Source organism: Kogia breviceps, chromosome 3, assembly GCF_026419965.1.
Source record: "Kogia breviceps isolate mKogBre1 chromosome 3, mKogBre1 haplotype 1, whole genome shotgun sequence".
Taxonomy (NCBI): Eukaryota; Metazoa; Chordata; class Mammalia; order Artiodactyla; family Physeteridae; genus Kogia; species Kogia breviceps.
This window is the reverse complement of record NC_081312.1, coordinates 55,158,355-55,183,729: the sequence shown is the minus strand read 5'-3', so window position 1 is coordinate 55,183,729 and position 25,375 is coordinate 55,158,355. Positions and strand designations below refer to the sequence as shown.

The 25,375-nt window shown below is 35.4% G+C and overlaps 1 protein-coding gene across 2 annotated transcripts in view; it reads left to right on the top strand.

Moving 5' to 3' along the window:
- The window catches only part of TOGARAM1 (TOG array regulator of axonemal microtubules 1), an 81,604-nt gene that overhangs the window by 28,790 nt on the left and 27,439 nt on the right, over window positions 1-25,375 (top strand). The window contains exons 6-11 of one of the 2 annotated variants that reach the window (XM_059058950.2): window positions 1,512-1,744; window positions 4,339-4,439; window positions 8,290-8,442; window positions 19,711-19,809; window positions 22,089-22,261; window positions 22,735-22,879. In XM_059058950.2, coding sequence (XP_058914933.1) covers window positions 1,512-1,744; window positions 4,339-4,439; window positions 8,290-8,442; window positions 19,711-19,809; window positions 22,089-22,261; window positions 22,735-22,879 — 904 coding nt within the window. The remainder of the gene's footprint in view (window positions 1-1,511; window positions 1,745-4,338; window positions 4,440-8,289; window positions 8,443-19,710; window positions 19,810-22,088; window positions 22,262-22,734; window positions 22,880-25,375) is intronic. The other variant, XM_067028508.1, reaches the window with a different exon arrangement.

The following is a 25,375-nucleotide window of genomic DNA, read 5'->3' as shown; positions in this document are numbered from 1 at the left end:
TACGTGCAAGTTTATTTATCTTTATGAAATTGACATCATATTGTATTTTCATCTTTGAATCCTAGATCACTCCATTTATACTATAAAAATGTACTGCCAATATGATAACTCTACATATTAATTATGCCAGAGAAGGGATGTGGCTGCTATGTTACTTTGGATTCAGAGAGCTATTTCCACAGATGCTTCCTTTTTATCATTTCAGTTTGCCTGATGTCAGGTTGAAAAGTGTTTTATATTAAATATGTAAACTGAAACACCCAATGATATTTTGTGGTCTTATTTTAGCCTGTTTTTAAGACATAAGGCATCATGTACTGATAGTTTGCTCAAAAAAAATTAATGCATATTCATTTAAAAAGCATTTCTTTAACATTAAGCATGTGTAAAACAAACTTATAAAGAATCAAAATTGGTTCTTAATGAATTAATTAGTCATTCCAACTTCTAATTGCTTGTAAAATCTTTTCTTGTTTTTTTCTTTTTGCTTTTGTTTTTCCAGTCATAGTCCAGTGGTACTATGAAGGGAATTTATTTACAGGAAACAAACTTACAGAAGAGGCATTTTCAATCTATGTAACTCATAAATTTCATCTGATCCTACATATTGTTTTTAATGATAACTTAAAAGTAGTCCTGGGCTTCCCTGGTGGCGCAGTGGTTGGGAGTCCGCCTGCCGAGGCGGGGGACGCGGGTTCGTGCCCCAGTCCGGGACGACCCCATTAAAAAAAAAAAAAAAAAAAGTAGTCCTTTGAGTGGGTAATTGAAAGGGTAATTTCTTTTTTATAATTATTAGTAAATATAGGTGGATACTAATGTTTTTGGGTATTCAACCTTTCAAGGATTTACTAGGGAAGTGGCTGTACTATCGAATCAACTATTATAATTGTTATAATTAAAATATAAGCAAAACACAGCTTATGTATATTTCTGAGTTCCTTAATTTGTTCAAGGCTCTATTCCCAAACTTAATATATATGTGATAAAGATTTCTACTCTGCATTTCTATAAATACTTGTCTTCAGAAGTTACATACAATGATCTATTATTCTCTGAACTCTAACACTGGCAAGCTTGATGTAAACTTCAAATTTAGAAAGCTGATTACTTTATGCTGACCTTCTCATAGAACTTCTAAATAGCCACATCAGCACACTATTAGGTTAGATGGACCTCTGTGACTTCAACTGTGCTACCATCTGATTCAGTGATTCACCTATGAATGAATTTTTACAATATATTAGTCATTGTACCCAGTGCTGGAAATACCATGGTGAATAATATCTTGAGATCCTTCCTCTTAAGGAACTTATAACCTAGGAAGTTGTTTATAAATAAATATCTGAGTGATAAAATCTGTATTTATACTATGTACAGATATGTTAACATCCATCTTGTTAATATTGGATTGAAGAATGGCTAGCTAGGTATAGTTATTGGAGTTTGAAATCTAAGGATAACTTTTACTTATATAATTATTTTGTAAAGTTAATTGTTTTAATTTTTTTTAGATGCAGAGCTCTCTTAGGTCCCTTCGTAATAGTGCAGCTAAGAAAAGAGCAAAACTGAGTGGCAGTACTTCTGATCTTGAAAGCCCTGATTCTGCAATTAAGCTCGACTTGACTGTGGACTCTGCATCTCGAGCTTCCTCTCCAAACATCAGCTCTTACAGTGAAAGTGGAGTTTACAGCCAAGAATCTTTGACTTCTTCTCTGTCGACAACTCCCCAGGGGAAGAGAATAATGTATTTTATTTTTTGATATGTTAAATGAATTCTGATCTATAATTTGTAGTCTGAAACTCTAATATCATATTTAAAAAACAAACTTTAAGACCATTTTCTAGTTTTTGAAATGTTGAAATACATTTAAAAGACAACAGAAAATTTACAGATATTACCTTGGTTGGCTTTGGTTTGGGGTGGTGGAGAGACAGAACACAACCCCAACTAAATTAATGTAAATCCTAGTCCCAAAGCCCCACTTATTCTTATGCCTATCTAAGATTTATTCTAATATTCCTTGCCCTTTAGCTCATTTCTGGATCATTGACTCTTTGACAGTTGACCAATAGCTGATATTACTGTTTTTGTTTAATAATTTTCGTTTAAAACTCAGCACCAGTTTCCTCTAATCGATGGATAACTTCCACCCAGCCATTACCCAACTGTTTCTTATATTTTGTTATTCCATCATCTTGTGCGAGTTTAGGACTCCATGTAGTAGCTTTTGCAGCCCTCTCAGGAGTCCTTACCGCAGCAGTGCTAGAATTAGAGTCCTGGTCACCCCATACTGACGGCATAGCAATTCGACAAACTTCCAGATTACCTCAGTAACCTTTAAATCTTAAACAGTGATCCTACCTTGATTTCTGAAAATCTCTGTGACCGTATTCTAGAATTTTGGGGAATCCTTTCCCTCTTTATTGTATTTTATTTGATTTATTTTTAAATTTTACTTTTTATTTTATATTGGACTATAGTTGCTTTGCAATGTTGTGTTAGTTTCAAGTGTATTCCTCTTTATTTTAGACAAAAACCTAAGAGTAGAATTACTAGGTTTGGGTAGATGGACATTTAACTTTTTAAATAAGTGCTAAGCAGTTTTCTAAGATGCATGTGCAATTTTATACGCCTGTCAGCAATGTATGAGAGTTCCATTTGTTTTACATCCTTATTAACCTTTGGTGTTGTCAGTCTAATTTCATTTTCCTTTGATTTTATCCATACCATGTTAACATATAGAGGTAAATATTTAAAATTAAATTTAAATTATTTTTACTTAAGTGAACTAGAACTTCTAATAGGTAGAGATTACATAATCCAAGGAGATATGATGTTCCATTGAACATTAACATAAAAGGGTGTTTTGTTTCAGCAGTTCATAGAATTAAACCAAATTTTTATGTCCCATTGTGAGAGGTTTGTCTCATTCCTTGATTTCCTTCCCCACATTTTTTAGCTGAAACAGCAGCTTATTTTGCAGTTGGAAATTTTTTCTTACTGGAAATTCATTTGTTGTAATTACCTATGTAGAACAATGCAATATATTTACAAAATGAATTTGGAATGGCTACGTGGGCTGGTGAAGTAATTATGTTTACATTAAGTTACCAGACATTTAAAATATATACATTGATCTCTTAGACCTAAAGTTTTTCCTTTATCTTACATGAATATGAAATTTTATGTTACATACTCTTACAGTTTCAAGGTTCTGTAAGTAATCGGGAACGCAATTGGGAAGAAAAGTTCATTTTATATTGTTGATATAACATTTAGAATTTACTATTTGCAATATTGTTTCATAGAGTTATTCTCTTCAGATATTAAACTCCGTGAGAAAGGAGTTCAGTATACCCTCATTTATGGACTGAATTATCTTTAATGAATTTAGTATTTCCACATTTTATTTTATTAGTTTAAGAGCAATTATTCTCAACCAGCTTACATTCTGCCTTAAGAATCATGGCCAAAGAATGTCACTACTACTTCTGCAGGGCTTTCATCCTTACGTGGGTTGGAAGGAAAAATTATTGAGAACCACTTTTCTAGAGACTGAAGTATTTTCTTTCATCTAAGTCAAATACACTCAATATAAATGTAAATTACAGTCACCTAGTCTAGAGAAATTACTCTTTTAAAATATTCAACATTGATTTCTCACTAGGCCAATTAACAAATATGCCCACCGAACTACTAAGAATTGTACTCCTTTGTAAAATCTCTTCTTAATAATATCCATCACTGACTTACTGGCATTTTAGCTCTTACTGATTTTAAACAGTTCCCTTTATGTACAGACTTAATATTCTTCAGTTTACTTTCTTTGTGAAACAAGGCCTGTAGGCCTTTATAAAGTCAAGAAAGTATAGCAAAAAATAGTCCATGAAGAAAGCAGCATTTGCTAAAACTCACTTGTTGCTGATCTCTTATAGTATTATTAAGTCCCTATTTTTTTATTATATATGAAGGCAGATAATATACTAGATGATTGGAATCATTTGGCTTAGTTCTGGAATGGACTGTTTTGGGGTCAGGTTTTTTTTTTCCCCCTTACCCAAAGAAAGATTAAACAGAACAAATTGTAGTGTCTTCATTTCCTTTGGTAATCCTCTCATGAATAATTAAGGATTGATCATATGTTGAAAAGGTTGGAAGTTCAAAAGGTGAAATAGGAATACCAATAAGAAATATTCTTAACCATAGTTTATCATACTTGTTGCTGCCTCACTGTCAAAGTTTAGTGAGTTAATAAAAGTATAGAGAATGTTTGATATAAGAATGCTGAATAGCTCTAGATCTTCAATGTTTATTGAAATTACTTTATTTCATTGTAGGTCAGACATATTTCCAACATTTGGATCAAAACCTTGTCTAACAAGACTTTCTTCTGCAAAGAATAAGAACTCTCAGGTAGCTGAACAAAGCCCCAGTGCAGGTATTCTATGACTATTTTATAAATATGTTTTATAGAAAGTATGATTTTTAAATGATTAAAAAATGATGGCAAATGTATTTTAGATTTAGAATTTTTGTAATTACTAATTAAGATTAACCATCTTTTTATAACTCCTTAAAAGGCCATTTTGGCAAGAATACTTACTATTCTTGGAAGAAAAATACTTACCTGAATAATTGATACCTTTAAACCCATAAGTTACCCATTCTGGCTCCTACACCAGGACATTTTGATTTAATTGATATAGAATGTGATCTGGCCATCAAAGTTTTTGAGAACTCTCTAGGTGATTCTAAAGTGCAACATATTTTAGAAACCACCGGGGGCCACAAAAGACAATTTCTTTTAAAAATAATATTTAACTAGTGTAAATATCTTGTGTTAAGCATTTTGCAAACTAACCTGGAAATCACTAATTTATAATTGCAGTTCTTAGAAAATAGATTCAGGTATTGGTAATAAATTAGAAAAATATTTGAATTCTGATCAATTTAGGATGGGAACTATATGTTCTTCTTTATGGTTTGTAAAACTATTGAATTATGAATTAATTGTAGCAAGTTGGGATATGATATTTATTTTCGCATGATCTCAATGTGAAAGTCCTAACAACCTTAAGGTTTACCTTATAATTACTTTCCTAAAAATCTGGGTGTGTATCTAACTGTTTGCTAAGATTTTAAATTTCTTCCTCCTAAATATATCTTAATTTCATCTCTTTTTAATTCCCACTATCACTCTTACTCATTTTTTACCTAGCCGCCTAACATTTCTCTCCAGCTTCAGTCTCGTCCACTTACAATCCCTTTCCCATAATGCAAAACTGACTATATTGCCCAGCCTAAATTTATTCAGAGCATTCTTCTTTGATCAGAGCTGTGCAGACATCTCCAGCTTCATTTTCATTTCCTGCTTTGTATGTTGTGATCCATTTAAATCAGACCGCCTTCAGTACCATTTCCTATCTCTTTGCAGTTGCACATACTGTTTCTTCTGGATGAACTCTGAAATCCACACCACACCCCATTCAGCTGTGAAAACAACTCAGTTGCTTTCTCTGGGAAGCCTTCCCAATTCACAAATAAAATTGATATTACCTCTTTTGTAATATCATTACATTTTGCACTGACATTTTTATAGTGGTATTGCAATTATTTTACTTTTTTGGACTCTAAGATTCTTGATCCCCAGAGATTGTTTACCCCTGATTGCCAACAAGTGCCTATCATAATTATAAAAGCCCAACTCAGCTATATATGTCTGGTATACTGGCTTCCACAAAGCTTGTGTGTTAGACTAAGAGATAGTTATTCTGCTAGGCACAGGAAGGAAATGTATATGTGCTTTGGAGTCTGAAACACCCCAGCTGGAATCCCAGTTTGATATGTTAATAATCATATTCTTGCTCTGTGCAAGTTACTTAATTGCTTTGAAACTAGTTCCCTCATCTGATGATGTAAACCTTGAGAAGAGTAGTGAAGATCTAAGTATATAACATATATAAAGCACCTAGTACATAGTGGGCACTTGGTATTTGTTCTCCTAAAGGGGAAGACCCAAAGAAATATAATACTTAGACTTATTCTTTAATTCTTTATTAAGGCTGATTATCCTAATAAATTATTTATTACTTTACAAATAATCATATAAGTTTGAAGAGACACTTTGTTGCCAGGTTGTTTCTAGTTGATAAAAATGGAACCCTCTTTTGGAAGAATATTCTTGGAATTAGAAAAGGGTAGATTTAGAAAACCGAGATTTGAGTTTCCCTCTGACCCTAGTTGTATGACCTTGTGAGTCATTTAAATTTTAGTGGAGTGATAGGTCTTAACAGTAATACACGCTTCCGTATGCGATGTTCAATGTTTCCCAAACTTGTTTAATAGTGTTTCTCAAACTTGCCTAATCCTAGGAATCACTAGGAATACATATAACATATAGGTTTGGGGGCCTCACCTTATATCTACTGAATCAATCTTCAGAGTTAGAAATCTGCATTTTTAACAAATAAGTTAGGTACTTCTAGGATCAAGTTTTAGAAACACTATTATTGTGTTTACTGTAAGATATTCTTGGTTAAATTTAATATGCTTCCAAAATGTTAAGTTGCTAATGGTTTAGGATTAAGTTTGGGTTTACATTTTTTGTTTATTTGGGATAGGGTTTGTTTTGTTTTCAGTAAGCAAGTGATTTCTACAAGTTTATTGTTGTTTAATTGGTGAAACATAAAAATGGTAGTGCTCAGAATAAGGACTACCTGAAGATAAAAACAAAAATAATTACGTAAAAATTATAAATTCATTCTCTCTTCACATCAGCATTTCCAGTAAAGATTTCCACATAGATTCCACTACTACCTACTATAGCACATTGTGCTGAATTTCCTGAATGTTGTTTTAGCAAACTTTTTTCCTGTAGCTTTACGTTAGTATCAACTATTAGTAGAAAGCATTTCCATCCAAAGCCAATATCTTTATGAGGCTTACTTTATGAATTAACTATCAAAATTAAGAAGAACTTAGAAAGATATCCATGTTACTCCCAGAAGGTCTCTATCATTTAATAGCAGATATTTTTAAAATCTTTCTCAATTAATCTGACTTAGTGCCCTATACTCTGCAGTACTCTCTAACCCAGCGGCCACCAGCCACCACCTCTCCCTGCTGTCCTGTTTTTGTTAAAATACCCTCAACAGTATTAAAGACAAATTATATTTTATTGTTATTACTTAATGGTTTACATGGCAGCTATACATAAAAATGGATGGTGACTTAAATATATATTGCCTAGGATTTTCCATTTAGTCGTTTTGTGGTTTTAACAGCTGCAAAGTATTAGTATAGGGTATTCAGTTTAAACATTCAAATATAGATTAAAACTTTAGGTATTTAGTAAAAGGAGGCTTACATTAGGGTTTGATTTGTTTTATTTTTAACTAGGAATATAACATTTGTATATTTATGGTACACTAGTCCCTGTACTAACCCCTTTACATTTTCTTCATTCAATCCTCACAGAGGTTCTGGAAGAGCTACTACTATTATCCCCATTTTACAAATAAGTTTAAGTGTCTCGACCAGCTTCTGTCAGCAACTTAAGTGGCAGTGCTATGATTTAAAGCCAGGAAGCATAATTCCAGATTCTGAGCTCCTTTCCTATATAGTTTATTGCCTCACAAGCCAGACCATGAGAGTGGGAGAAAAGAGAGAAATGGAGAATATAGGGCTCTCTCAGGAAGCAGTTTAAAAATTCTAGATTAAAAAAAATTCTGTGGCCGATGCAGGGGACACGGGTTCGTGCGCCGGTCCGGGAGGATCCCACATGCCGCGGAGTGGCTGGGCCCGTGAGCCATGGCCGCTGAGCCTGCACGTCCGGAGCCTGTGCTCCGCAAGGGGAGAGGCCACAACACTGGAGGACCAAGTACTGCAAAAAAAAAAAAAGAAAAACAAAAAAAAAAATTCTGTTTTGCTGTAGAGTCTAAAATGTCGTTTAAACATTAAATGCCTGTCATGTTTTAAAAATATATATATTTGATTATCTCTTTCAAACATTGAATTTTGTATTTCATTGTAATTTTAAAGCCCCTTTTATAAAATGTGATAGTATGGCTTATAATAAATGTTCTGATCTTCTAGTAAGGTAAAAAGTATTATAAAAATTTTAAATAAGATAAAACTTTTTAAAATTACTATAATGTTATAATTTTTAATATTATGTTATTGGAACTTTTTAAAAGGTTAGAAGCCAAGATAGATATAGAGGAGAGATATGTACCTATGGTATTACATCATTCAAATAAATATTTTTATGTATTTTATTTATTTTATAGGGATTACAACATCCAATGTAAGCATAATTGGTCAACGTGTGAACTATGGGTTTGGATGTGGTGATTTTGAAGATGATAGGTCACATGACATTTCACCTAGTGTATTAAAAATACAAAATAAGGAACACCCAAGACATTATAAGCATACAAAAGGTTAGTAAATTTCATAAGTTCATTTTTAAGATTCAGTGTCTCTCTGTAAGCATGCCAATAAAGAAAAATTAACTGAGGTTTCTCAGTTTTGAGATTTTTCTTCTTACCCTTCTGCTGCTGTGTTGTTGTGTGAATAATTTTGCCAAATAGGAGAACACAAAGGTTCACATATTAATTTATGGTTTTGTCTGAGGAGCCAATGCAGGGAAGCTGTTACCCAAGAGGTTAAAACTAGGGTTTCCCTGCTGACCTTTACCCCCAGAATACACACACGCATACACACACATACAGACACACACACTCATTTTTTACAAGACATTTTACCATTAAAATGCGACAGAGAAGTCATGTGAACAAAAGACTCCCAGATGCCTACTTAGGTTGTAACTATGGAGTAAAACTGTGGAAATAGGAATATAATTTTCCTGTGGTAGAACCTGGGAAGCTTCTTTGTTATACTAATCATTGTTAATAATTTACATTCCTTTTTTTTTTTTTTAAACTTAGTAGCAAGCAGCACTTCTGTGACTGCTCTGTTTTTTTTAGAGATCCTATTACAGCTTCAGTTAAAATTTTTTCCTCACGGTAAAGAGGAAGTGATTTTGTTTTGTTGTTGTTTTTTACTATTGAGATATAGTTGCTTTACAAAGTTGTGTTAGTTTCTGCTGTACAATGAAGTGAATCAGCTGTATGTGTACATATATCCCCTTCCTCTTGGACCTCCCTCCCACCCATCTAGGTCGCCACAGAGCACCAAGCTGAGCTCTCTGTGCTATATAGCAGGTTCCCACTAGCTATCTGTTTTACACATGGTAGTGTATATATGTCAATCTCAATCTCCCAATTCATCCCACCACCCCTTCCTCCCTCCCCCATGTCCACACGTCCATTCTGTACATCTGCGTGTCTATTCCGGCCCTGCAAATAGGTTAATCGTTACCATTTTTCTAGATTCCACATATATGCATTAATATACTGTATTTTTTTTTCTCTTCCTGACTTACTTCATTCTGTATGACAGACTCTAGGTCCATCCACCTCACTATAGATAACTCAATTTCGTTCCTTTTTTATGGCTGAGTATATTCCATTATATATATATATACCACATCTTCTTTATCCATTCATCTGTCGATGGACATTTAGCTTGCTTCCATGTCCTGGCTATTGTAAATAATGCTGCAGTGAACGTTGGGGTGCATGTATCTTTTCGAGTTATAGTTTTCTCAGGATATATGCCCACGAGTGGGATTGCTGGATCATATGGTAGCTCTATTTTTAGTTTTTTAAGGAACCTCCATACTGTTCTCCATAGTGGCTGTATCAATTTACATGCCCACCAACACTGCAAGGGGTTCCCTTTTCTCCACACCCTCTCCAGCATTTATTGTTTTTTAAATATTGAGCTGCATGAGTTGTTTTTATATTTTTGGAGATTAATCCATTGTCAGTTGCTTCATTTGCAAATATTTTCTCCCATTCTGAGGGTTGTCTTTTTGTCTCATTTATGGTTTTCTTTGCTGTGCAAAAAGCTTTTAAGTTTAATTAGGTCCCATTTGTTTATTTTTGTTTTTATTTTTGTTATTCTAGGAGGTGGGTCAAAAAACAAAGAGGGAGTGATTTTGAAGGGTATAAATATTTCAGCAGAGTAAATAAAAGTCACCTGTATTTAAGCATTGTGGCCTACCAGTAAACGTAAGGAGCTGTCATTTTTTTGTGTGTAGCAATCTTAGTTATCATAAGGTCAACTTCTCTTGTTCTGGTCACCTTAAGTCATACATGGGCAGGTAATCAGGCATTTTAGACATGTATATTTTTTGTGGAGCTAACACAAATTCAGTAAGAGGGAACTTGATTAGAAACCTTTTGTGTTTTTTTGTTGTTGGTTTTTTTTTACTTTTTTGGTAAATTTCTTAAAATTTAATCCTTAATATAATTCATAATATCTGTTCTTTTTAGGAGAGATCATTTGTCCATTGTTTTTACAAAAGAGAATGACAGGGTTTTTTCATATTTACTTACATATTTTATTTCTTATATAAAAAATCAAATGTAAAAGTACTTTTCTTCCTAAAAGTGATATAATTTAATTGTTTTTAAATAATTGCTGAATATGTTCATTTACTGCCAGTGGCTTTTTTTGTTTTGGACAACAGAATCATAAAAATATTTGTATCTTTGATCAATAGTTAATTCTACTCCAGAAAATTTCTTCACACTCACACTTCGAACTCTAAACCAAACGTATACTAGGTATATCTGGCCAACAAGAATAAACATGTTCAAAACCAAACTTACCTTCCTTTCTGGACCTGCTCCTCCTCCTTTTTTATCTATTTTTATTAGCAGCATTACCATTTTCCCAGTTACGGAGACTTAAAACTTTAGAGTCATCTTTTCTACTTCGCCTTATCCTCCAAGTTCAGGCAGTGACCAATCTCACCAATTCTTTTCAGTTTAATTTGGGCTTTCATTACTTCTTCCCTGGATAATTACAGTAGCCTTGTGATAAGACATTCTGTCACTTATTTTCAGTTCTTTTTAATTAAGGCTACATACCCTTCCAGAATTATCTTTCTAAGGTACAGTCATCATCTCTTCCATACTCAAAACCTTGAGTGGTTTTCACAGAATAAATTTCCTACTCTGTAGCATAATTTTTAAGACCCTTAATAATCTTGCCTCAGCTTACCTTTCTTGCGTTACCTCTTACTATATTCTTTTCATGCTCAACGCTCTAGGATTCTTAATACTAGAAGTTTTCTTGGTTTGTATGTACAGTCTGCATTGATGCCCTTCCTAATCTTAATGTGTCCAGATCATGTCTGTTTTTTGAATACTGGCTAAAAGCCATTTCTTTAGGAAGCTTTTCCCATGTTTATGGTCTGGAGTAGTATAAGATAAAGTTAACATACTGTCATCTTTATATCCCTATTATGCTTTGTATATAATGGTGTTCATGCCACATGTTAAATGAATGGAGTGGTGATGAGCCAACCAAAACTAATAGTGTGATGTTGGGCACAATCAGACAAAACTTGTGTCCTCAAATAATCAGGTTAAAGTAAATATTGAGTGCAGTGCTGAAAGGAATAAAAAAATCTTCCAAAAGAAATATTGGCAATGAGTGGCAAATGTGAATGGATTCCTTTTACAAGAAACTTCAGACTTTTTTAGGATTAGCTCTCAGAACCACCTTTTCTTCCTTTCCTCTGCTGGTCGTCCCTTTGAACCTGCCCATTTTCTAGCATATTAACCTGGAGCCCCAATTAATGATTTGAGAAAGTGATTAAGATGGATGCTTGGAGTGTTAGCAAACTAGATTCCATGAGTTAATATTTTCTCTTTCTCTGTTTGAATGAATGGAACAGAAATAACAACAAAAAAAGATTATATAAGGATAGTTCATGTGAAAAAAATCTTTTAAGCATATTTTTTCTTTTTATGTTAGAATTGAGATTTGAGCAATATTTCTTTTAGTAATTCTTTGCTTAGAAGAAACTGTAGGATAAAAAGTAAAAGTAATATTAAAAATGATGTTATGATCGCTGCTCATTAATTATTTCCAGTTCTCCTTTTGGCTAATCAGCAGGAATACACTTCTCTGACCCTTTGCAGTTAGATGATCACATGAGTTTCTTTAACCAATGAAACGTAATCAGAAGTGACATGTGGGTAGAAGGTCTTTAGAACAGGTTCATGATTCTATTTTTCCATCTTCCTCCTGCCACTATGATTATGATGTTCTAGGTAATGAACCCTGATCCTTGAGTAAGGATTATATGGAGCAGAACCTCCCCCCTGTTTCAAGAACAAATATTATATGATTGAAAAATAAAGCTTTGTTTTGTTAAGGTAAAAAAAAAACAACCAAAAATGGTGTTATGTCAGCTTTGCTTATAAATGAAATTAAACTACTTAAGTATGTTTTTTATGTGTTTCCTCACGAGATTTGTCTAATTATCAATCATCTCTTAATAGTTTATGTATAGATTTTATGTTTGTGAACTATTGTGGAGCAAATTGTTCCATTTACTGAGATTTGTTTCTCTTTGTCACCAAACACTTTTTGGGGCTACCTGATGTTCCTGTCAGTTGACCCTAAATTAATTATATTTTACTTTCCATTTTTTCTGCCTTATAACATTCATCTAACATTTATTGAGCACCTACTCTGTGCCAAGCACTGTACTAACAGTCTCTGGAAAAGAATGATAATCAAAACTACACATAGGTCCTATCCCCATAGAGCTTACAGTCTAGTAGGAGAGAGGATAATTAAATAAATAATCACAAACTGAGCTAGACGTTAACCTAGGAACGTACAGATTGCTGTAAAATTGACTTGATCTGTTCCTGGGGGTTAGAAGCTTTCCTTCAAAGTTATCCTTTTGTTGGTTGATTATCGTGTGGTGATTATTTTCTTGTGTATCTTTTCCACTTTTCCACTCTTTGGGTTTTTTTTTTTGGCTGTGTCAGGTCTACGTTGTTGCACTTGGGCTTTCTCTAGTTGTGGCAAGTGGGGATTACTCTTCATTGCGGTGCATGGGCTTCTCATTTCAGTGGCTTCTCTTGTTGCAGAGCATGAGCTCTAGGCACGCAGGCTTCAGTAATTGTGGCACGTGGGCTCAGTAGCTGTGGCTCATGGACTCTAGAGCACAAGCTCTGTAGTTGTGGCACACAGGCTTAGTTGCTCTGTGGCATGTGGTATCTTCCTGGACCAGGGCTCAAACCCATGGCCCCTGCATTGGCAGGAGGATTCTTAACCACTGCACCACCAGGGAAGTCCCATTTTTCCCACTCTTAACCTTGGCATGTATAAACTCCTTAAGTGTTTCAAGGTTTCTTTTCTCTCTAGTGCCTAGTCTGAACTAGGTTTCTTTTTTTAATTGAAATATAGTTGATTTACAATATTGTATTAGTTTTAGATTTATAAGAAAGTGATTCAATCATATATATATATTTTAGGTTATTTTCCATTATAGGTTATTATAAGATATTGAATATAGTTCCCTGTGCTATAAAGTAAATCCTTGTTGCTTATCTATTTTATGTATAGTAGTGTATATATGTTAATCCCATATTCCTAGTTTATTCCTCCCTTCCCTCCCATTTCCATTTGGTAACCAGAAGTTTGTTTTCTGTGTCTTTGAGTCTGTTTCTGTTTTGTATATGGATTCATTTATATTATTTTTTATATTCCACATATAGTGATAGCATATAATATTTGTCTTTCTCTTTTTGACTTACTTAGTATGATATTCTCTAGATCACTCCATGTTGCTGCAAATGGCAATATTTCATTCATTTTTATGGCTGAGTAATATTCCATTTTATGTGTATATATGTATGTATGTATACATATATTATATATATATAATATATACATCACATCTTTTTAAAGCAGTCATCTGTTGATGGGCACTTGCATTTTTTCCATGTCTTGACTGTTGTAAATAGTGCTGCTGTGAACATTGGGGTGCATGTATCTTTTCAAAGTAGTGTTTTCATTTTTCTCTGGATATATACCCAGGAGCGGAATTGCCAGATCATGTAATAGTGTTTTCCGTTGTGGTTGCACCAATTTACAGTCCCACCAACAATGTACAAGGGTTCTCTTTTCTCCACCTCCTCTCCAGTATTTATTATTTGTAGACTTTCTGATGGTAACCATTTTGACCGGTACCTCGTTGTGATTTTGATTTGCATTTCTCTAATACTTAGCAATGTTGAGCATCTTTTCATGTGCCCATTGGCCATCTGTATGTCTTCTTTGGAGACATGTCTGTTTAGGTCTTCTGCCCAATTTTTGAGTTTGTTTTTCTGATACTGAATTTTATGAGCTATTTGTATACTTTGGATATTAACTCTTGTCGGTCACATCAATTGCAAATATTTCCTCTGATTCCCTACGTTGTCTTTTCATCTTGTTTATGGTTTCCTTTGCTATGCAAAAGCTTTTAAGTTTGATTAGGTCCCATTTGTTTATTTTTGCTTTTATTTCTTTTGTCTTGGGAGACTGATCTAAGAAAACATTAGTACAATTTATGTTTGAGAATGTTTTGCCTATGTACTGTTCTAGAAGTTTTATGGTGTCATGTCTTACATTTAGGTCTTTATGGGTTTATTTTTGAATATGATGTGAGGTAGTGTTCTAATTTCATTAATTTACATGTAGCTGTCCAGCTTTTCCAACACCACTTGCTGAAGAGACTGAGAACTTCTTAAACATAGAGAAGGAAACAGATATCCAGGTACAGGAAACACAGAGGGTACCAAACAAGATGAATCCAAACACCCACACCAAGACATATCTTAATTAACATGGAAAAAGTTAAGGAGAGGATTCTAAAGGCAGCAAGAGAAAAACAAAGAGTCAAAGAGGCAGTTACAAGGGAACCCCCATAAGGCTATCAGCTGATTTCTCTGCAGAAACTTTGAAGTCCACAAGGGAGTGACATGATATATTCAAAGTCCTGAAAGGGAAAAACCTGCAACCTAGGATACTCTACCCAGCAAGTTTATCACACAAATCAAAAACATACATAGATTCACAAAAACCAAAAAGAAAGGAACTCCAACATGATAACACAACTATCAAACCACAAAAGGAAAAACAAAAGAATTGAACAAAGAGGAACTACAGAATCAACTGGGAAACAAGGTTTAAAATTGCAATAGGGCTTCCCTGGTTGAGAGTCCGCCTGTCGATGCAGGGAACGCAGGTTCGTGCCCCGGTCCAGGAGGATCCCACATGCCACAGAGCGGCTGGGCCTGTGAGCCATGGCCTCTGAGCCTGCGCGTCCGGAGCCTGTGCTCCACAACGGGAGAGGCCACAACAGTGAGAGGCCCGCATACCGCAAAAAAAAAATTTTTTTTTAAATTTTTTTTAATGGCAATAAGTACATATCTATTAATAATCACTTTAAATATCAATGGACTAAATACTCCAATCAAAAGACACTGAATGGCAGATTGGATAAAAAAACAAGAACCTGCAATATGCTACCTACAAGAGACTCACCTTAGGGCAAAGGACGCACACAGACTGAAAGTGAGGGGATGGAAAAAGATATTTTATGCAAATGGAAATAACAAGGTGGGAGTAGCAATACTCATATCAGACAAAATAAACTTTGTTTTTTCTTTTTTTTAATAAATCTTTGTTGGAGTATAATTGCTTCACAATACTGTGTTAGTTTTTGTTGCACAACAAAGCGAGTCAGCCATATGCATACACATGTCCCCATATCCCCTCCCTCATGAGCCTCCCTCCCATCCTCCCTATCCCACCCCTCTAGGTCATCGCATAGCACCAAGCTGATCTCCCTGTGCTATGCTGCTGCTTCCCACCAACCAGCTGTTTTACATTCAGTAGTGTATGTATGTCAATGCTATTCTCACTTCACCCCAGGTTTGCTCTCCCACCCCATGTCCTCAAGTCCATTTTCTAAAGACAAAATAGACTTTAAAACAAAGTTCATAAAGAAAGACAAAGAAGGACCATTATATCATGATAAAAGGATCAATACACGAAAAGGATATTACTCTCATTAACATATATGCACTCAGTATAGGAGCACCTAAATACACTATATAAAACAAATACTAGGGCTTCCCTGGTGGCGCAGTGGTTGAGAATCCGCCTGCTGATGCAGGGGACACGGGTTCGTGCCCTGGTCTGGGAAGATCCCACATGCCGCGGAGCCGCTGGGCCCGTGAGCCATGGCCGCTGGGCCTGAGCGTCCGGAGCCTGTGCTCCACAACGGGAAGAGGCCACAACAGTGAGGCCCGCATACCAAAAAAAAAAAAATACTAACAGAAATGAAGAGAGAAACTGACAGGAATACAATATTACTAGGAGACTTTTAACACCCCACTGACATTAATGTACAGATCTTCCAGACAGAAAGTCAATAAGGGAACAGAGATCCTAAGTGATGCAGTAGACCAGTTGGACTTAATTGATATCTATAGGACACTACATTGAAAACATCCAGAATACACATTCTTTTCAAATGCCCATGGAACATTCTCTGCAATAGATGACATACTAGGTCACCAATCAAGCCTCAACAAATTTAGGAGGATAGAAATTATTTCAAGCATCTTTTCTAACCACAATGGTATGAAACAGTAGAAATCAGCCACAGAAAGAAAAATAAGAAAAAAACCTGTCACATGGATACTAAGCAACATGGTACTAAAAAAAACAGTGGGTAAATGATGAAACCAAGGAGGAAATCAGAAAAATACCTCATGACAAGTGACAATGAAAATACAACTTTACAAAATCTATGGGATGCAGCAAAAGCATTTCTAAGAGGGAAGTTCATAGCGATACAGACATTCCTCAAGAAACAAGAAAAATCTCAATAAACAACCTAACCTACCACCCAAAAGAACTAGAAGAAGGACAAGCAAAACCCAAAGTCAGGGGTTTCCCTGGTGGCTCAGTGGTTGAGAGTCTGCCTGCCGATGCAGGGGACGTGGGTTCATGCCCCGGTCCGGGAAGATCCCACATGCAACGGAGCGGCTGGGCCTGTGAGCCGTGGCCGCTGAGCCTGCGTGTCCGGAGCCTGTGCTCCGCAACGGGAGAGGCCACAACAGTGAGAGGCCCGCGTACCACACATACAAAAAAAAACCAAAGTCAGCAGAAGGAAGGAAGTAAATAAATATCAGAGAGGAAATAAATAGAGATCAAAAAAATAAAAAGAGAGAAACTCAATAAAACCAAGAGCTGGGTTTTTGTTTGTTTGTTTATAAGATAAACAAAATTGACAAACCTCCAGCCAGGCTTACCAAGAAGAAAAGAGAGAGGACCCCGAAAAAACATAAGAAAGTAAAGAGAAAAAAACAACTGATACCGCAGAAATACGAAAAAATCATGAGAGAATACTATGAAGAGTTATATGCCAACAAATTGGACAAATGTTTAGAAATATATAGCCTGCCAAAATTTAGTCAAGAAGAAACATATTTTGAACAGACTGATCACTAGAAGTGAAATAGAATCTGTAATTTTAAAAGTTCTCTGCAAGCAAAAATCTAGGACCAGACAGCTTCACTGGGAAATTCTACCAAACATACAAGACCTTACACCTGTCCTTCTCAAACTATTCCAAAAGATTGAAGAGGAGGGAACACTCCCAAATTCATTCTATGAAGCCACTGTCACCCTGATACTAAAACCAGACAAAGACATTAAGAAAAGAAAAAAGAAAGAAAATTACAGACCAATATGTTTCATAAACATAGATGTACAAATCCTCAACAAAGCATTAGCAAATATTATTTGATTTGGTCCAGTGGTTAAGAATCCACCTTCTGGACTTCCCTGGTGGCGCAGTGGTTGAGAATCCGCCTGCCGATGCAGGGGACACGGGTTCGTGCCCCGGTCCGGGAAGATCCCACATGCCGCGGAGCGGCTGGGCCCGTGAGCCATGGCCTCTGAGCCTGCGTGTCTGGAGCCTGTGCTCCGCAACGGGAGAGGCCACAACAGTGAGAGGCCCGCGTACCGCAAAAAAAAAAAAAAAAAAAAAAAAAAAGAATCCACCTTCTAATGCAGGGGATGTGGGTTCGATCCCTGGTCAGGGAACTAAGATCCCACATGCCGCGGGGCAGCTAAGCCCGTGCACCGCAGCTACTGAGCCCACATGCTCTAGAGCCCATGCGTCACAACTAGAGAGCCTGCGTGCCGCAATTACTGAGCCCACACAGTCTGGAGCCCATGCGCCACAACTAGAGAGCCTTTGTGCTGCAGCTACTGAGCCTGCGCACTCTAGAGCCCGTGTGCTGCAACAAAAGATCCTGTGTGCCACAACGAAGATCCTGTGTGCCACAACTAAGACCCAACGCAGCCAAATCAATCAATCAATAAAAAAAAAATCTTTCCAAAGTATTAGCAAACTGAATCCAACAATATGTAAAAAGGATCATACATCACGATCAAGTTGGATTCATTTTAGGGTCACAAGGATGCTTCATCATAATAAATCAGTCAATGTGATATATCAATACTACATCAACAGGAAGCCATATGATCATCTCAATAGATGCAGAAAAAGCATTTGATAAAATTCTACATCCATCCATGGTAAAAACTCTCATCCAAGTGAGTATAGAGGGAACATATCTCAAAACCCATTTACAACAAACCCACAGCCAACATAATACTCAATGCTGAAAAGCTAAAAGCCTTCCCACTAAATTCAGGAACAAGACAAGGATACCTGCTCTCACCACTTCTATTGAGCATAGTATTGGAAGCAATCAGACAAGAAGAAGAAACAAAAGGTATCCAAATCGGAAGGGAGGTGGTAAAACTGTCCCTATTGGCAGATGACATGATACTCTATATAGAGACCCCTAAAGACTCCACACAAAAATTATTAGAACTAACAGATGAATTCAGCAAGGTAGCAGGATACAGGATTAATATACAGAAATCTGTTACATTTCTTTACACTAACAATGAAATATCAGAAAGAGAAGGTTTAAAATCACATCAAAAAACAAAAAATACTGGACTTCCCTGGTGGTTAAGACTCCGCACTCCCAATGCAGGGGGCATGAGTTCGATCCCTGGGGGGAAGATCCTGCATACCTCATGGTGTGGCAAAATGAAGAAATGAAATGAAATGAGTGAAACACCTGTATGCTGAAGACTCTAAAACATTGATAAAGGAAATTGATGATGATTTTAAGAAATGGAAAGCTATCCTGTGCTCTTGGATTGGAAGAGTTAATGTTGTTTAAAAGTCCATACTACCTAAAGCAAACTATACAGATTTAATGTGATCCCTATCAAAATACACATGGCATTTTTCACAGAACTAGAACAATAATGCTAAAATTCATATGGAACAACAAAACACCCAGAATTGCCAAAGCAATCCTGAGGAAAAAAGAACAAAGCTGGAGGTATATCCCTTAGAGACTTCAAACAATACTGCAAAGCTACAGTAATCAAAACGTGTGGTATTTGCACAAAAACAGACATATAGATCAATGGAACAGAATAGAGAGCTCAGAAGTAAACCCACACACCTACAGTCAATTAATCTATGACAAAGGAGGCAAGAATATACAATGGACAAACCAGGTATTCTAATTATAAATATTTATTGAGTTAATGAACATGCGTAAATATATAAATTGTAAATTCTTTGTATGAAGTTAGTTTTCAATTTTAAAAGACCATGTTACGATATCCTAAAATACTATATAAGTATGTATTTTTTAATGTGGGTATTTTTGTTTTTTTAGGATTTACAGGGTCATCATCAAATTTCCACCAAATTTCCAGTTTCGACTTTATGTCTACAAATACCTTATCAGAAGACTCAGTAGTAGTTGTTGGAAAAGGTATTTCAAAGTTTTTTAGCTTTTAATTTTATATGTTCTTCACATATAAGCAAAGCATATCAATAAAGAATAGAGAAGAGTGTGATTCAGGTGTTGAATAGAACTTTCTTTTAAAACAATTGTTAAATTGAAAGAATTAAAAGTGAATACGTAACACGACATTTCTATCCTCTAATGAAACAACGGTAAATTCATGTCAGTAATTTTCAGAGATGTATTATGTGACAGGTGCAGTTTAGGTACTTCTAAGACACTTTTAGGATAGCTTAAACCATTTTACCACAGTTTAAATTCAAATAGTAATCCTTATTGATCAAATTTGTCATCAATATAAATTAATATAATTGTATTGTCTCCCATACAAAGACTAGACAAATCTTAATATCTCTTATATATTTTAGGGGGGTTAGGAAACCTTTGAACAACGTATTTGCAAATATCCTTTAAAACTAGTGTTTTTTTTCCCCCAATTTTATTGAGGTATAATTGACAAATAAAATTGTAAGATATTTAAAGTGTATAGTGTGATGATTTGATATCCATATATATTGTGAAAGGATTTCCCCATCAAGTTCATTAACACAACCCAACTAGATTCCTTTTTAATTTTTTAATTAAATTAAATTTAAATTTAATTTTTAATTTAATTAAAATTAATTTAAATTAAAATTTAATTTTAGTTTAATTTCAATTCTAGTTGAAAAACTAGAATATGGTGATAGACATTGAGGGTGTACATCTTATTTTTGGTAAATAGAATGAAATGCTCAGAAAGCTTTCCTAACTTCTTTGCCTGATAGAGTCTTATTAAATTAATTTAAGACCCTCCTCAGGGCTTCCCTGGTGACACAGTGGTTAAGAATCCACCTGCCAACGCAGGGGACACGGGTACAAGCCCTGGTCCGGGAAGATCCCACATGCTGCAGAGCAACTAAGCCCATGCACCACAACTACCGAGCTTGCGCTCTAGAGCCCGCAGGCCACAACTACTGAAGCCCATGCGCCTAGAGCCCATGCTCCACAGCAAGAGAAGCCACCGCAAGGAAGAGTAGCCCCTGCTTGGGCTTCCCTGGTGGCGCAGTGGTTGAGAATCTGCCTGCTAATGCAGGGGACATGGTTAAAGCCCTGGTCTGGGAGGATCCCACATGCCACGGAGCAACTAGGCCTGTGAGCCACAACTACTGAGCCTGTGCATCTGGAGCCTGTGCTCTGCAACAAGAGAGGCTGCGATAGTGAGAGGCCCGCACACCGCGATGAAGAGTGGCCCCCGCTTGCCACAACTAGAGTAAGCCCTCACACAGAAATGAAGACCCAACAAAGCAAAAATAAATTAAATAAACTAATAAACTCCTACCCCCAACATCTTTTCTTTTTTAAATAAGTTTATTTATTTTTTTGTATATTTATTTATTTTTGGCTGTGTTGGGTCTTCGTTGCTGTGTGCAGGCTTTCTCCAGTTGCAGCGAGCGGGGGCTACTCCAGAGCATGGGCTGTAGGTGCGCAGCCTCAGTAGTTGTGGTGCACGGGCTTAGTTGTTCCGTGGCATGTGGGATCTTCCCGGACCAGGGCTCGAACCCATGTCCCCTGCATTGGCAGGCAGATTCTTAACCACTGCGCCACCAGGGAAGTCCCACCCCAACATCTTCTTTAAAAAAAAAAAAAATAGTAGCCCCCGCTCGCCACAACTAGAGAAAGCCCACACGCAGCAACAGACCCAATGCAGCCAAAAATAAATAAATTAAATAAATAAATTTTTAAAAGAAATATATAATTGAAAAAAAGACCCTCCTCAGATTGGCTCCAACCTACCCTTGTAAACTTATTTTCTGTTTTTCCTCTATTTGCCTTGTGCCCAGCCAAACTTATTCACTCCACATATATGCTTTCTACTTGTTCAGCTCTACTTATGAGCATCCCATCTCATAGGATGTCCTCCCCTCCTTCCTCACTTGACTATCCAAATTCTTTGTGTCTTCTAATCCCAGCTCAAATCCTTGCTCTTTGAAACCATCTTAAACCCACAGCTCACCCAACCTTTCTTTCTTGTGAACTCAGAACTTACAATACGGTGTTCTCATTTGATATTATCATGAAATGTCTTGTGGTACCTCTTATATTATCATCCTGTTAGAGTGTTTTTGTATTTTGTGATTATTTAACATGTTTTTCTTATTAACTATATTGTATACTTCTTGAAGACAAGAGCCTTGTCTTAAAACTTTGCTGTCCAGAGTAACATCACATAAATACTTAATGACAGTTTGATGGTTTGTTTTCAGGGGTATTTGGAAGTCCAGTCCCAGCACCAGCAACCTGCAGCCAATCAGTGATATCTTCTGTGGAAAATGGGGATACGTTTTCAGTTAAAAGTACTGAACCACCATCAGGGATTTATGGAAGAGCAGTCCAGCAGAGTATTCCATCATGTGTTGATGTTGAGAATGAAAAAGATGTAAGGTTATTTACTAATTATTAGGATAAATTCAATGATGCATCTTTGTTTTGTGTATATCAGATTTGGGGTAGTGAAAGTGTTTTGATTAAAATTTTTAAAATCTCAGTGTAATTGAAATTCCTGAACTTTAATCATTTAAATGATAGCTTATTCTCCTTTCCCACCAAATATGTTGTCATTCTGGCGTAAAGTATCTAGTGTACTTTATACTCTACATGTACTTTATATACATATATGTATGTGTATGTATATATTCAACAATTTCCTAGGGTGTAACAAACTAGTATTTTCAGGCACAAATTTAGTTGGAGATTAGCACTAGGTAATTCTATTCAGTTTTAGAATTACTGAAATAAGGACTAAGAAATGTGTAGTTTATTTTGTGTAGCTTACAGTTGTCTAAGATGAAGATAGTTATTTTAAATATCAAACTCCCTGAATGATTTCAGATATTTCAACTTTTCATGCAGATTAAAGTTTCTATTTCAAAATCTACTTATGACAAGATGAGACAAAAGAGAAGAGAGGAAAAAGAACTTTTTGACATTAAAGATTGTGAGAAGAATCCTTGGGAACGAATGAAACATACAGGAACTGAGAAAATGGCATCTGAAAGTAAGTGGAATTTAACATTTGCTGTGGTTTTATTTAACTCGTAATATTCTAAAACTAATGTACTATAGTTTAACTGAGGTTGATATATGGCTAATAGTGGAATATGTTGAACTATAAACACTGAAATTTGAAAGACCCAGTAACTTCTAACTATTGTAATAAATATTGTTTCTTATAAAAAGGAAGCTGATTGATTGTTTTTCTCCCTTCTAGACTTAAATATCTGGGGGGATGAGGTGGGAATATTAAAAAAATGAGAGTTCTCCTTTAGAAAACATTGCCTTCAGCCCTCCATTGAAAAAAAGAGTCCAGTTTAAAAAGGTCACCATCTTTAGTGTTTTCAGATTCAGGTAAGATATGTTTAAATATAGGGAGTAATGTCACAAATGCTTATTTAAGTTGAAGAGACCACATGTGGTTCAGTGCATTTTGTGATGGAAAGAACACCAAACCAGTAGGAGTCAGTAGACAGACCTGGCTTCTTTAGTATTAGTTCTGCCTTTTAATTAGCTTTGTGACCTGAAAACAGGCCTCTATTTTCTGGCCATGTAAAATATCTAAACTATCTGAAAGGTCCAGATTATCTCAAATATCTCATCTTTGTTCCCTGCAAATATTCTTGTTTCACTGAGGGTAGTATTCCATTTTATAGCTAAGGTAACTGAGATTGTGAAGCTGGTTTATTAAATCATGATTAAAAAATCATTGCATTTATCATTTATTCAGCTAGTCATTGCATACTTAATAGGTTCTATTCCTGGTCAAGATTAAGCTCCACGTTTCCTGTGCTATTTTTAAAAATATTGAATAGGTCTTAGGTATAGTAGCAGCTAGGAAAATCAGAAAATTGAAATGAAAAATTGTGTGAACTATAATAAACATTAAAAATTACTGCTTATTATTTTTGTTATTATTTTTTTCTAAGGAATAAACTGTATGAACTATAACAAACATTCTTAAATTGATGTTGGGTCTGAAGTCTAGGTGTGAACAAAAAACCCAAGAAGTATAGAAAACGTAAATTTATAAATGTGATCTTTGACAACATACTTAACCTCTCCCAAAGATAAATATAAAAGAGAATTGAACTAGATGAATGTTTGCAGTTCTTCCTAGCTTGTATTTCTTTTTAGTAACGCAGGAAGTGTAGAAAACGTTTTAAAAAGTCTGTATCCTCAAAGTTAGTAATTATTGAGAGTATGCCTGATGAGAGGTGTTGGCCTGTAAAATTACTGGTTAAACACGGCCCTGGGTACCAGTTAAATCTAGGCATTTGTGACATTTAAGCCTATTTTCAGCATTCTTAAATAGTTTCACTAATTACTACTGTCATAGAATCTTGGGGGAGAAAAACCCACAAAACTTCTTACCTAAGTCAGTAGTTAATAGTAGGAATAGAAGTACAAATAGTAGCAAATAATACAGAGTAGCAAATCATAAATTGTTTCATATTCATTCTTGCTAGAGACATCAACTAATTTTGTGATTTTTCTCGCCTATAATATAGGCTTTGCAGATTTTATTTCTAAGCAGTATAAGGAGAGTCCTTCCTTGAAATCATGCTTATATTTTGAAAGGAAGAATATGCTTACAAGATAACTACAAAAAGTGAGAGTAACCTTTTAGAGACTTGCCACAACACTTTTATTGTATTTTGTAAAAGTAGCAGGCTTCAGGAGGGGACGTTTAAATAAAAAACCCTTAGTTTGGGCAGCACTGCTTTAGATTGATACTCTGTCTCTGTACACCTCCTTTTACAGAGTAGTATTTGTTTTGTTTTGTTTTTCACTTTTTTCAGGTAAAAACAGTAGAAATAGTGGTATAACCCCAAGGTTGCTAACTTGGTGTTTATCTGCATCTCTTCCTAATGAATTATTCTCTCATGAGAATGGAAGTGGAGTAGATATAGAGAGGGAATCCTTAAACCTAGCAACAGTTTCTTAACCTGTAATGTAGGAATAATAGTAACCATCACATAGGGTTGTTGAATGAATCAAATGGGATAATGTAAGTGAAGCACTTAGCACAACGCAGGCAAGATGTCAATAAATGACGGTTAGTAGTGCTATTTTGTATTTGCTATTCTTTCTGGATTGTAAAATTCCAAAGTTGAGTTTTTTGTTTTTTTTTTTAATACATGTCAGTCTTACATATGAAACCTAATGAGGGTGCATCTGAATCATCAAAAAAATTTAATGATGTCTATTTATCATATTCATTAATTGTCATATAATTTTCTTCATATGTGATTTACTCTAACAAAAACTGGTACAAATTTATCACTACAGTAATCCAGAATACCATATTCATCTTTTTGCATGTCTCTTCTCATCAGGTATGTGATAAAGTTTGGAAAGCAGGGATTCTGTCTTAGACCTCTTTGTATAAAATCTAGGGTGATAGTAGACCTAGATGAAAATCCTGCCTTTGCCACTCATCAGCATTGAGACCTTGAATACATTTCTTAGCCTCTGTAAAACTCAGTTATTTTCTCGG